We start from the raw sequence: 14,645 nt of genomic DNA, 5'->3' as shown, positions 1-14,645 counted from the left end.
AGCTGACAGTCAAAACAGAAGATTAGATCTGGATACCTCCTGTTCCTAAGTAACTTTTAAAAAATCTTTGAAAAATAACTTATCTTTACAAACGTTTTCTGAGTTGACAGGCAGTCCCCCAGCTGTTGCAATTTATCTCACAAAGTTGAAGGCTTTTTTCAAGTCTAAGGTAAATCATTAGTAAAGAGTGTGATTATCTCTTTCAGGAGAATTGTGCACAATATGTATTCATTAGATTCTATTTTGTTCTTTATGCAAGTTGGATCAAAGTTGGTATAATTGGTGAAGATGTAATTGTAAGGTACTCCATTGAATCACTTATGCATTGAAATACTCTGACTGTGCATCCCTCCTTTGGGGAGCTTTTATGAAATATTCATTACTATGCAAAACAATCTGCAGATCATTGTACTTTGATATCCAATTTTCACTTTTATTAAAGGACTGTAATGATCTCGTTTAAGTAGAAATCAGGTCAAAGAGGAAAATGTTGATTAGTATTGTCATAGTCTTATGCCTTCTGAAGACAAGCAATGAATATCCTCAGATATTAAATTTTTTTTCAGAATAAGGACGTTTTAAAACATCAGGTGCAGAACACATCCCTTGTATTCTTTGCCTCCCATTGGAGGCTGTGAGGAGAAAAACACCTCAAAGATACCAGTAAGCATGGAACCCAAATTAAGTTTCCTGAGCTGATGAAGGGGGTTATGCAGCCTGGGTGATTAGGCTGCAGATCCTAAAAGATTTGTGTAAGCTACATCAGTAGCTGAACTATTTGATTTAGAGTGTCAGATGGGAGATGATGAGATGATTTTGTTCCTTCTCTATGGATTGGCAATGTTATTTCTTATTTTCCTCTGCCAGAAGGTATGGCCTCACTTAGGCTGGGATCAGAGCGAGGATCTGTGTCACATTTACATAGAGCAACAATCAAGCCATCATCTTGCTCTTTTGGTTTCCTAAGTTTGAGTCACTCTCCTGAAGAATATTTAATTTTTAACCCTAAAAGTTGTTACCTTTGGAGGAATGTGATGTTACAGGCTGGACAAGCTCAGTGCATACAATGGTTACTGCTCTACTGCTGCATGAAAACCCTCCATACAGTAACAGCTGGTGTTCTGGCTTTTTCTATTATCAACCCCTAACCTTTGCAATAGTGGGGATTATAAAAAATAGGATTTCCTGTACATAGAAAAACTGTAGAAATAGCTCTTTTGTTTGCAAAAATCTGAACCGGGAATCCAGGAATAAGATGTTCTGACGTGGGAAAAAAAAAAAAAGTTAGAGAATATTCTTCCTGTAATATTAGAGATTAGGCTCTAATTTGGCTGAAAGTTAGGAACTTAGCTTCTCAGAATAGCCCAAAAGAGATGGGTACTGAGAGAGTATTTTAGCCTCCTCTGAAGAACCAGTCTATGTTCTCATTAGGACAATTAGGCGACCTAATTTTTTAGCAGCTGTATCTTAGGTTTCCCATTTAGATGTACTTTTTATCAATTCAGCAACTTTGTTTTCAAAAGCCTTAACCAAAAATGATTCAGTTGTCATTGCCAGAGCTGAGTGATCTCAGAAGTGGCTTGAGACAGGAAGTGATGGTAGGGCCAGACATAAAAGACATGGGTGATTCAATCCATAATTCTCTGTTCAGAGGGCAAGTAACAAAATCACTTATAACTAGCATGGCATTGCATGGAGAACCTTACCAGGAGAAGATGAAGCTCCATAGGCTGATTTTTTGCTAATACATGTGACTACAGTACTTTTGAGGCAGCTGTCTAAGATGACTTTGTATTCTTTAAATCTAAGAATCTTTCTGAAGACACTATGTGACTGAGAGAGGAAAGCTTAATTTTTCTGTTTCTTCAGTAAACAAAGTTGAAAATGAGGGACTAAAGACTAATGCAGACTAAAGAGATGAATGTAAGTGGCAAAATAAATGTGCAAAGTCAAAAGGTAAAACAAATGTCTTGGTTTAAGACTACGGAACAGAAAAATGCAATCAGATTTGAATAGTATGTGTAGCTGGTAATAATTTATGGTAAAAAAATAATGTGCTCATAGAGTTTCAAGAATATAGAGCTTCAAGGCAATACTTGATTCATTGGTTGTCCAAGATAGGTAATGGACTACTAGTGTTACAGAGCAGTCAGTCTTACAGAGGAAGAAATTTTGTTCTAGGAATTCTGTCATTGATCACCCTCAGATTGAAAAGACATTATTCTTCTAGTTGCATGCAACCAATTCTCTGACCTGATTCACTTTGAGTACATAAAGTTTTCATATAAGTTCATGACATGATAGGAATAAGATTCTGATCCCTCCAAACATTCTTCTAGCCAGACTATCTCTGTCATTTTTCCATCAGTCTTCCTCTGGATTTGTGCTGTTTGGATGAAGCTCCTCAGCATATCCAGGAGTTTCTGAATATCTAGTCACAAGAATGCAGCTACTCTCCCTCATGAAGTCAACCAGAACAGATTCCTCAGGCCTCCATGGAAATGATCTTTCCTTTCACCACTTTGCAGAAAATACAGGAAGCCAATATTTGGTTGATCGGAGGGCGGCATTCTCCAGTTACTTCAGCATGTTATACCAATGAGGAGTAATGGATATTTTACTCCATAAAAACATGTTTACCTGTCTAAAAGGATTTGTTGGTTACCTATATGTTAAGATATACTCACAGTCAATTCACACAAATTCGTGTTCATTTATTGGCAATTAACAGCCTTCTGCTTCTCAGACCATAGATATTTACATATTTCTCATTGCCTGCACTTGAAAAAACATCTGATGATTATGCCAATTGGATTCCAAGACAAAGTCAAGTACAGAAAATCCAAAAGCTGCATCTATTAGTAAATCAAGCCTTTATCTACTGCATAGCATGGATGGGGTAGATGGCTATATTGATATTGTTATTTATTTATGCACTAATTTTTGGAAGAAAAGTTTTCAATCATATTTGCCTGGTAGACATTATCACACAGAATTTTGCAAAGCTAGCACATCTGGAGATAGAAGCTTAGGGTTCTTCTGAAGAGCACTTTCCTTTGCCACCAATAGGAAAGGTTACTGAATCTCTATAGAGTATGTTTTCCTTACAGAAGCCCAAAAGAAACAAATGGAAGATAATGCTGATTTGATTCAAGAGGAATGCATATCAGAGAATGCAGATAACTCTACGGAAGAGCCAATTGAAGGAGGGCCAGATGCAGATGGGGATGGAGAAGATATGACTGATGGGATAGAGGAGGATTTTGATGAGGATGGCAGCAATGAGCTGGTAAGGAAAAACCACGACATGTCTGTCCACATGGTTCCTACAAGTAAGCACAGAGAACCAACAGTCTGGATTAGCAAAATAAGCTCACAGTAGCACTGTGATGTTCTGTAACTAGTGACTAGAACTACACTCCTCACACACAGTAATATCAATTAAGCTTAGGAACCTCTGAGGAGAAACAAGAAAGATATATTTTACAACATTTGGTAATTTTAGAAAAGAAATAAAATGTAGATTAAATTGGTTTACATTTATTATTTTACATATGTAAAAATGCAGTGTGCTATTTTTTCTTTTCATTTTTTAACTGCTGCTTTTCAAAATTAAATATTCTAAAACGGTGAACTTTTTCATTATTAAATACGCGCTTTCCACAATCCCGAGTCTCTATCTTCCATGTGTATGCTCTGGAGGCTGTATTGGCAGATATAGATTTTTTTGATGGAAGGATTATTCCTTAAGAAATGTTCGGGTTTTCAGCCTGAGGCTGCACGTTTCATGAAAACTCATGGTGCTAAACTCCTAAGTTCTTCTAGAGCAATGTTAAAAAATATTTGGAAAGTCAGATTTATACCTTTCTATGCATTCCTAATAAGAATGGAACAGTAACAGCGGTTTAGCCTTCATAATACTCTCCCTCCCTTCCTGGTTTTCCTATTCTGCTTTGAGTTGAAAGAACTTTTGTCACTCACTGACATTGTCTGCATTTAAAAAATATTTAATCATATGTGTACAGTTAAAATCTTTTAGTGAAGTAGCAGAAGTCAGTTAGCAAGGGACCCAGCAGAATAAACAGCAAGTCTGGAGTAACGGGGCATGTGAATAACCAGTGGTTTGTATTGCTTACTGCAAATGCAATTTAAATCTACTTGTAATTTTCAGATTTGTGTCCCGTTAGCCAGCCCAAGACTCTCTTGAATTTCTATATCCTGAATAGTATTCCCAGAAGAAGCTACAAAAACCAGAATTTCCTCATTTTTTTACATGCAATGTAGAACAGATAACATTATCTTTTTTTCTTAAAGAGACAGGTTCTCCTCTTCAGATATGAGGGATGTCTGTAAGAAGCTGTCACTCTGAATTTGTAGGGAGTTAAAATTTTGTAATTAATTACAAATATAATCTCTCACTATGGCTAATACTTGACCAGCTGAAGTGATTTTAGCAATAGGGGTGACCACAGTTTAATGAGAATGGTGAGTTTTGCACTAATTTTGCACCAGACTCCCCGTTACAGACAACTAAGTGGGGATGTTAACATACAGTGCATCAGACTCTTATCACCCAATGCTGCCATTTCACCCTGTGTATTTGACATACTTAGAATATATCCACAGTATAAGACACAAAAAATATAAGATTTTTTTCATCTCTCAAAGGCCTCAGAAGGAAAGGCTCTATAAAGCAAGCAGCACAGGAAGAATTCATTAGCAGTGAAAGTCTGGGACTGGCACAGCCACATTTGCACACCACCGCTTCCCAGTTAAAAGGTCTTTCCAAGATTCATGTTATGGAATTAGTTGAAGTGCAGTGTATTGCAGACACAGCTCCAAAGAAAGCTCAGAGGTCTGAGATGCACATCTAAGGCATGGTGGGGAACCAGCTCCAGCTTCTCCAGCATGTCATCCCTAAGTGCATGAGTGCTGGGAGGAGGTGGGCCACTGCACATGGAGAGTGGTGTCCTCTGCATTGCATCCTGGCATGGGTGGCATCCCCCCATCCCAACATGATGGTAGCAAGGAAAGGCCAGGGAAGAGGAGTTCTGTGCATCATCTCAGTCAGATGCAGCTTGGTGTGAAGCGGGGCAGTGGAGCCAGTCAGCCTCATGCCTTCCACCTCCCCAAAGGCTGGGACCCTCTAGCTCAGAAGCTGGCAATACTGTAGACTTTAAAGCCTACAAATAAGATTGTCACTGATGTAAAATCTTTGTCCCTTTTATTCTCCCTTGTCATTTCCATCAAGTTTTGGAAGAGGTTATTTCACTGAAATATCCCCCCTGCAGCCCCCCAAAGTTCCTATGCTAGCTCAGATCCTAGAAGGCTTTGGAGGAATATTTCAGGGACAAGGCAAAGGATTCCAAAAGAGGCTCTAACCTGCAGATGTAGTCCAAGACATTTATTCCAGATGGTTTCCGGGGGGGAAGAGAAAGAATGAGGAAGAACAGAGCCTTATCTACTCTCCTGCTAAGGAGGGATAGTTGGAACTCATCCAATAAGGTCAGAAAGGGGAGGAAGGGTTAAACTACATGGTTACAGGCTCCAGGGGTCTCTGGGGTGGGACAAACCATTTCCCAGAGAAATACAACACTTCACCTTAGCTCTCCTGCCTGCTGCAATTTGATAATAACACTTTCTTCCTTTTGCAAAGCCTAAGGAGATTAGTGAATGCAAAACTCTAATGGATAGGATAAAGGATTGCTCAGCAAAGAATTGCTTTAAAGAAATCTCAGGGTACAGGGGTTTTCCACAGAAAGACAATTATAAATTGAATTATGTATCTTTCCTCTATAGTTTTTACCCAAACAGTCTTCAGTATTGGCCTGTACTTATGACAAAATAGCAGTTTTTTATACATATTGTAATTTAAAATGTTTTATACTGACATACATTTATGTAGATATACTGGCCAATTTCTATGAGCTTCAGTTTCTACTCCAGCCATTGATAGCTCTGTAAAGGGAAGGACAGTAACAATACTACCAAATATATAGTAAATGCCCCTGTAGAAATACTTGGGAATTCAGTCTGCTTCCACCTATTCTATGTCCTCTTATCTGAAATTGCCCACTGTCTTTTGAAAAGTAAAGTAGATTTATAAGCTTATTATAAAGCATGTCCTAAGAGATGTTGTTATTCTATTTCATAAAAGCTAAGTTATTTAGGAAAGAAAGGTGATTAAGAGCAAATATGTAATTTTGGAATGGAGCCAGTTGCAAATCTTTTGAGATAAAAAAAAGAATGGTTAAGAATTAAACATGTTAAATGTGACAACAGTAACAAAGACTTTCCACTTAAGAAAAATGTTACTATTTTGTGTAAAATAGTAACACTAGACTTGGAATTAAAAAAAAAAAAAAATCCTTCAAAGGGCTTTTTAAAAATGAAATCCATAATGTTCTCCAAATAGAGAGCTAAACGAATTTAAGACAATGATTAAGAAAATATTTTCTTTCACCACTAAGACCAGCAGAGGAAACAGAAAAATATTTAAACGGTCAAAGCTAGTGCCCTGAAGTCATTTCAGCAGGAAAATTTAATTGTGAGTCCACTAGTATGAAAAATATTAATACAGGGAAAGAGGAGGATTACTCACATTTAGACTTTAACCTTTACTGAGTTCTTCAGATTGATCTGTAAATCTTCTGCCAGGTCATTTGCCAAAACCTGCTGCAGATTTGCTGAACAGAATTCTGTTTTCCTAAGGCTGTCAATAAAGAGAGGTGTTCAACAAGGTCATATCCACTGCCAGAGTCCAGGTGCTGCCACAATGGAGCCTCTGAATCCATATATGTGTCTCCACCTTTGCAGCAGAGGACTCAAAAATATATTTCTTTCTTTATTTCTAATTCTAACTTGGAGAGGAAGTGACTACACAGGATGTATGCTGTGGGTTTAGATGGTAGGATCCGTTCTCTAAATTCACACACTGTCTATTTGAGGAAACAGGTTACTGCACATGAACTGAGTGATGCCAGCTGTCCTCGTGCCTGCTTTCAACCTAGATCAACTGCAAAGAAAGATGCAGTCTGAGTTCATATTATATAAATCATATTTATATAAATCCATATAGTAAATCCATATAGTAAATCCATATTTAAGAACCCTTCAGCCTCTTCAGTTGTCTGACTGGCTGCACACACAAAAAAAATCACACTCAACAGCTGCACACCTTCTTCATCCAGCATCTAGGCCAGGATGTTCAACCTTGCACTGTAATTTTCTATGACTAAAGACATGCCCACAAACAGTCATTATGACTCAGCTAAAGTGTGAAAAGGGTTTAAGCAGCAGTGAGTTGATTGCCCATCTGAACTCCAGTTCAAGTCATGATGCATTTGAAGCACCTGCTGCAGTCATCAAACAACACCTCTTGAGAAAGTCTCTTTTGTACTGTTTGCCCAAAGTGTCTCTCAGTAAATGTCTCCACTGTTCCAGACATTCCAGCTTAAAGGATCTCCTTAGAAAAAGTCCCTAATAATATTTGCTTCATTCTTATACTAAAGAGTTCTTTAAAAGATGATCTCAGAAACATGATCCATCTATGTATGAATATATTGAAGAGTTAGCTTCAATTTGCTTAGTGAAGTGTGCCATAAGCTTTCACCCACATGCTCTAACATGGCCTCACACTTGCACAAGGACATGCATATATTGTAGTTTTATATATCGATAATAGCTCTTGAGCTTACTTTACAATTCATGTCACTTGACTGAATCACTTAACTGATCATCAGAGGTAGTTCGAAGGGTTGAAAATTTCAGGTCTATTTCCTTTGCTCCTTTTAGGTAAAAAACCAGGGAGTTGGTTATCTTGGATTTTACTGGACCCATAATTCAGGCTTTCATTCTGCTCCTAACATTGAACAGTTTCTAGTAGCAGTGAACTTAAAATTTCTGTGTTCCTACCTGGTGCACTCCTTTTAATTTAAACTGTCCCTCAAGAGTGTTGTGAAGAAAGGAAGACACCATTGCAACACTCATCCCATTTTATGGAAAACAGGCTCTCATGAAAAAAGATCTTCATTTTTAAAAAATGAAGTTCACACACAAATCACAAACAAGTCACAAATTACCCAAACACAAATCTCCAGTGATATCAAGCAGGTTTTGTGAGTCTGCAGTGGCTTTTAATTGTAAGTACTGGGAAAGAAAACAAATAACCTTTTCTTACTCCTGCGGCTGCACAGGGGAGAACAGAAAAGTGACCTTTGCAACACAGTCCTACACGTTATATTTGAGAAGCAGCTTGTCCTCAGTCCCTCTGTAACAAGTCTTTTCTTACTAGAAATATCATTAATATTGTGCAGCCTGGCTGAAAGAAGGAAGAACATTTCTGAATTAGCATGCCTGGTGGTTCCCTAATTCTGCTGCTTTAGGACATGGACAACCCAGTGCAGATCCAGGACATTTCTCATATCTTCTCTGAACTTGTTTTAAAGGGTGTTAATTGATCATTGAGGAGGCACTGATCAAGTCATTGCAATCCCCTTGTAAATAAAACAGGTAACTACAAGTTACTTCACTGAAAGCCTGAAGTATTACAGATTTTGGGGGAAAAATAGCCAACAGGTAATAAAAAAACCCAAAATAATTAACTGTAATGAATTATACACAAGCACTCATATCTGCATTACATTGCCTGAGAATAATAGTTCCTATCAAGCTGTCAACCTTTCATGGTAAATAACTATAATACTAATAGCATAGTAGTGGTTCAGTAGTTGAGCATTCAGTACAGCAAACTCTTTTCTGCTGGAGTATGTGATGCAAATGCAGTAGATTTATGGTGTCATAACTCAGATCAGACACTGGTTAGTGCTTGGTTGGAAGTTGAAGGATATATTCACAATCACAGCATTGTTTTTATGCTGGTGTAGCTGTGCTAAAAGTAATGAAACCAGACAAGCATTAGTAGATGGGAGTTCCACAATAATGAGTCAACTTTAATGGGATGTCTTAAGAGAAATTTTTATTAAATTATTTTAGAACCAAACATACAGAGACTATAAAAGGCCCAGTTCTGGTTACAATGTAACAAGATTTACAGCAGTTATTTCAACAACAATTATAGTTCCCCTTCTATTGTGTATATTTCAGTTGCATTTACTTTTCAAGGGTATTTGATTTTTTTTACTCTTGTCTTTTTCTCCACCTCCATACTGTATGTTTGCACTCTATCAAATTTGTTTCTAACATTTGATAGAGAATAATGTTTCAAACATTAATACCAGAAACAGACATAAATGCCACAGACATAAAACTCAGGATAATCCTCTTGCTGCACTGATTTTCATTATGCAAAAGTAAAACCATTATAATATAATAATAGCTATATTTCTTCTAGGAATTGATAAAATTACCATTTAAATCAATGGAAACAACTAGCACTGTGGCCAAAGCTCATCAAAAACATTTTCCTCTTGCCACAAATGGGTGATTTAGATTGCTGACAGGTACACCATCAAAGGTATTAGCAAAAGTGATTTTAATATGATGTTGTAGAAGAGTATCTTAGCCAAGGGTCAGCAAAAAGGTTCACTGTAGTACTGTATGGCACAATCATTGGGACAATCATTCAAAACCACCAAATCACAAATCATAATTACCATGCTAAAAGTAATGTATAATTTGTCTGTTTGTATAATATCAGTCACTTCCCAAACATGTCCCATTGGTAAACAGACTCTGCTTCAGGAGTAACCTTGAGAGGCGTCCCGGCTCAAGGGGAGAGCACCACCGGGCAGCCAGGCTGCTCAGCTGGGAGAGCTCAAAGAAGGTTCACTTAGGCTGTGGAATCTGTGGAATTAAATGGCTGGATCACAGTCAAATTACATGCAATGGGAAAGCTATGCATGAGACTCGTTGTACGACAACTTTTTTTGTTCCTTGATAAATAAGACTTTGAAATCTACTGCTGTTCATGTGTTAATGGCATAATGGGTGCTCCAACATCACTCACACCAATGCTCCCTGTGCCACTTTTGCCTTTGTAGGTCTTCAGAGAACAGGTTGCAACTAGAGGAGCTCTTAGCTCTCTGGGCTATGGCTCAGGCCTTTAGCTCCTTTGGAGTCTGATCCAATTACCACTGGTTTGGTTAACAGGTTGATTGTATGCATCACACTCCTCCTATAAGTTCCTAAAGAGAAATTAATTTAATAGCCAGTCTGTATGAAACTTTGAAACTTTATGTCTTTATTTGTTTTGTGTGGAATTCAACAATGAAAATACTTAGCAGAAAGTAAAATAAAATCTACAGGAAAAGAACTAAAATTTGTGTGATGAATTTCATCTTGTTTAAACCCAGTTTTGTATATTTCAAATAGCAAGATTAATCAAATAGGTGACTTTGTGATAATGTTGATAGTACTTAATTTATCATTGTAATTAAACTAGATTTTTCATTGTCCATTTAGATGCATGTTTTTTCAGTCCATAGCATCAGGGCAGACAGACTGACTCTTCTATTATCAGCCAAATTAGGCTGATTAGGCTTGTGGAAAAGATCAGTAGCTATCCTGACAACTTGCAGCTTTCTGAGTGCACTTGTAGAGGATACTACTTAGAAAATAAAGGACAAAACTTCTAATTAATGGCAATGGCTGAAGCAGTGTTGTGCCAGAAATTTTATTCAGCTTACTTTAAAAATCACTAAGATCATGCAAATTTTTTTCTTTTCTATTGCATTCATTCATTGAAATTTTGCATTCAGTGTCAGGGGAACATGGTGCTCTTCATTCCTAAGACAAATGAATAGGTAAAAGATTGTGTTCACTTGATAAATATCAGTGCTAGATGTTTGTACTTGAGCAACCTAAGAAAGTCATTAGGGGCACCATACCCGACAGATACTAATTCCTTGTACCTTCCAAAGCTGCAGTAAATCTAATAACCTGTGACTGAAAAAATGGAAAAGTAATAAAAGCATGCCATGAAATCAAAAATTGTAAGAAACTTCCTGACATGCCCTTTGTTATATTTAATATATGCAGTAGCACAGTAGACGTGTTTGCTGTTCACCCACTGTTAACATGACTCACTGGAAGGCCCTTGCCACCTGCCCCTCCTCCCCGTTTTTCCTGGCAGTCAATTTATCACAGGAAGATTTCCTAAGTGGTGTTCAGTGCTTTAACCAGGTTACTGGTTTATGACTGACTACATGACTTTTTTTCTAATTATTGTTGAAATCCTATTGTGTACATGTCACATGGGAACCTGCAGAAAATGAAGGCAATTTTATCATGCATTTTGTGTTTCTTTCTACTAGATTTTCCTGCCTGTAACTGCATAATTGTAAAACAAATAAGCAAACTCATTTTATTGAATTTAGATCTATTCCTCTGAATCTGCTCTATATTATTTAATTCCCAGTTTTAAAATCCTCAAAACTTAAAATCATAAAACTTTTAAAACATTGTCATGTAAATAATATAATTAATTTACAGACATTAGAACCTTACAGATTTGATGAAAAAGAGCTTGAAAATAATGGGTTTTTTCTTCTATTTATCTCATTTTTAAGCAAAGTATGTGGGATCAGGAATTTTGGATCCTGTTCTCAGCTTTGACACTGAGCCCACATGGTAGGCAATGTGTCTCAGAAGATTAAATGCGCAGGTAGAATTAGCACCTCTTTATGAGATCAGACCAACAGGTGCCTTTCTTTGGCATCTAAGAAAGGAGCATTCCCAATTAATTAAACTTACAAAATATTATATACTTTCCATTAAAGAAAAATGTCTGTGGAACAAGAGACAATATATTCCTCAATGAATCTATTTTACTTTTTGTGTTGCACCCTGATATCTGTCTTGACCTGCCTGGAGTCTCTGTCATCATTTAGTAAGGTAGTCTTTGTGCTTGATAATTTTGAGAGAGCAAATATTTAATTTTAATGGCTCAGGTTCTATCAAAAATAACTGCTTTGCCTCCAAATAAAAAAAAAAATCCCACCACCACACACCAATCAGTGAATTTAATCAGAGGTAAACAATGCTCTCAGGTCAGGCCATAAATTCTCTTAGACATGTAAACAAAATACTTGCCTAAATGAGATTAACTCTTCTCTGATATAACATAGTAGACCTTAATATTCAGTATTAGTAGCCTCTCTAGTTTTATTTAGTCTAAGTAGTTCAGAATTAGCTCCACACATTTTGCTGGCCCAAAATTTATGAGCAGAGTCAACCTCTGAGTGAAGATTAGAAACAAGGACAGCCAAACAACTGCGACTTAGAAACAAACCAGGATCCCTCTTCAGAGGAGGACGATGACCACTTCTAAAAAATATCACAAGCTTTTTGCTGTACCTTATGGCTGAAAAAGAAACATCAGAAATTAACTGAAGTAACTCAACACTTTAAATAAGAAGACTGATTTTAGTTTCCACCCATGAATATTTTTGCCAGTGTAATTTTAACTAATTCTGGTGGAGCAGCCCTTCTTCCCTGCACTTTGGTTGACTCCACTAAAATTTGTTGAAGGTGCTGCACTGGGTTTTGTTCACCCATCATTTACAACCAACAGTCCTCACCTGTGTTTAGGGGGAATAAGCATTGGCACATTAACCTAGTATAGATACCAAAGCAGCAGTATGAGGTATGCTGGGAAAGTGGATGGGAAGGGGGACACTGCTGTTCTGTAGGCATTCACTGGGACACAAAAATCTTCTGGAAAAACTCAGGCCAGCCATTGGGTCTGTGCTATGGATTTGAGTCTCTTGGCTTAATCATCAAATTCTAAGATTTAACTGAAATTGAGCAGTTGTCATGCATCACACATTTTTCCTTGTGTGTCAGTCTTTGAAAATAAATAGCTTTAGTTCCCCTAAAAACACTCATTTCACAGGCTTTATCAGTAACCTTGAGCATCAAAAATGCTGAATGGAAAATCCTCAAAGGAAACATTATTCTGTTGAAATTCTTCACAAGTAAAGAGGTTCAAACATTGAAAAGCCAAAAGATTGTTATTTTCCATACTAAAAGGCAGAAATTGTAAATGTTTTTAGTTTTTTCAATACAAATTGCAGAGCCACTACAGGTAGTGACCCAATTATTCCAAAAGGTCTCAATTTATTTAGAAAATATAAATGTGTTACTAAGAAGATTTTCTGCATGATTAATATCAAAACATGAAAGGCAGATTGAATTTATTCATACATAGGCATTTACACACCTCAGAAAAGGGAAGTTATTTAGAAGGTGATAGAACTGTAATTGCCATTTCAACAAAAAAAAAAGCAATCAGTGAGAATAAAACAAGCTCAGCCTGCCAAAATGAAGATTTGGAAGTTAATCAAATACCAACTTAGCCAGCTTGTCATGCTGCTATATGTGTCTGAAGTTTCCAAATTGTTGTTACTATTGATTTCTAAAATTACACTACTGTTCTGTGGTCTTTCAAAATGAGCAGTGTTTTCCAGACTAAGTAAATAAAGAATGAAAAGGCTAAATTCTTCTCTGCTTCCTCTTTGCAGGGTCATAATAATCCTTTCTCAGCTATTATGAGATTCTGCACCATTTGCAGACCACAATTTGACCCAAAGCTCAACATTTTGGTTTGTAACTTTTATTTTAAAATTAACGTCTCTTGAAATCCTCATAAAACCAAAATATTATGCACTACTGTGCACTGTGCATTCAAATAAGTATTAGGCAAGAAAATACAAATAAAAAGCTGTTTTAAACAGGACCATCTTTTATTGCCATTTGTACCTGGATCACATTCCCATAGCAAGACTTTCGTGGATGACAGTTTTAAGCAGATAACTCCACATCCTGTATATTCAATTGACTGCCTTAATTCATTATACTGTCACCACTTAAATGTTCATTTTGCATTGTTTGTCTCATTCCACTCCTGCATCCTACGGTTTACTCTGGGCTTTCCCAGTATCTCTGTCTCATGCTATATGCTTCCAACATATTCTTCCAGCAGTCTCTCCTTCCCATTTCTTTTCTATTTTTTTATGTCTCTCCACCTGGTTGTTGAGTTGAGTAAAACTTCTGCCTCCAAGTACCTGAAAAATCTCTGACTGATTAGATGGAACACTCCTCATCTCAATACATCATTGCCTACAATTATTTTGCCTGGAATGGGCACCTTTTGGTTTCTGATACCTATCTAAACTGCAATTTGGCAATAGTGAGAAAGTTTATTAGGTACTTTCTGCATAATTACTTTAAGGCAATTCTTTTAAGTTCCTACTTTCATTTATTTTAAAAACACACTTCTTAAAATGTAGACATATTAAATGGCCTCAGGGTACAAGTTTCAGTAGTTCCTTTACATTAAACTGTGTATTCAAATCTGCACCCTTGGCATTAATGGGACAGGAACTTTTGCCTTGAGCATTAATACTAATTGGACCACCACCTCACGCTAGAGAATTCCTACTCCTCACATTAAGGAGAGACTAATTCAGTAGGAATTTTAGCCTACAGCTTTTTTCACCACCCTGTAACTTAAAAGCATATCCTCTGTAGTACTGAGTATGATAAAGTACAGCACCTACTGTGAATCATGATAGGACTCAGCTGGACTTGCTTCTCATGGAGCAGGCACCATCCCAAGAAGCAGAAAACACCCAGGATCTCCAATGAGAGCCATACCCCTGAGAATTTGCTATGAATATCCACTC

The 14,645-nt window shown here is 37.0% G+C and overlaps 1 protein-coding gene across 3 annotated transcripts in view; it reads left to right on the top strand.

Moving 5' to 3' along the window:
• The window catches only part of RALYL (RALY RNA binding protein like), a 376,210-nt gene that overhangs the window by 352,428 nt on the left and 9,137 nt on the right, over positions 1-14,645 (top strand). For 2 of the 3 annotated variants that reach the window (XM_063391841.1, XM_063391836.1), the window contains one exon: positions 3,111-3,289. The exons of the other annotated variant lie outside the window; for it this stretch is intronic. In XM_063391841.1, the coding sequence (XP_063247911.1) occupies positions 3,111-3,289 (179 nt within the window). The remainder of the gene's footprint in view (positions 1-3,110; positions 3,290-14,645) is intronic. 3 annotated transcript variants of the gene reach the window in all.

This window comes from Prinia subflava, chromosome 1 (assembly GCF_021018805.1).
Source record: "Prinia subflava isolate CZ2003 ecotype Zambia chromosome 1, Cam_Psub_1.2, whole genome shotgun sequence".
Taxonomy (NCBI): Eukaryota; Metazoa; Chordata; class Aves; order Passeriformes; family Cisticolidae; genus Prinia; species Prinia subflava.
This window is presented reverse-complemented; position numbering and strand designations above follow the sequence as displayed.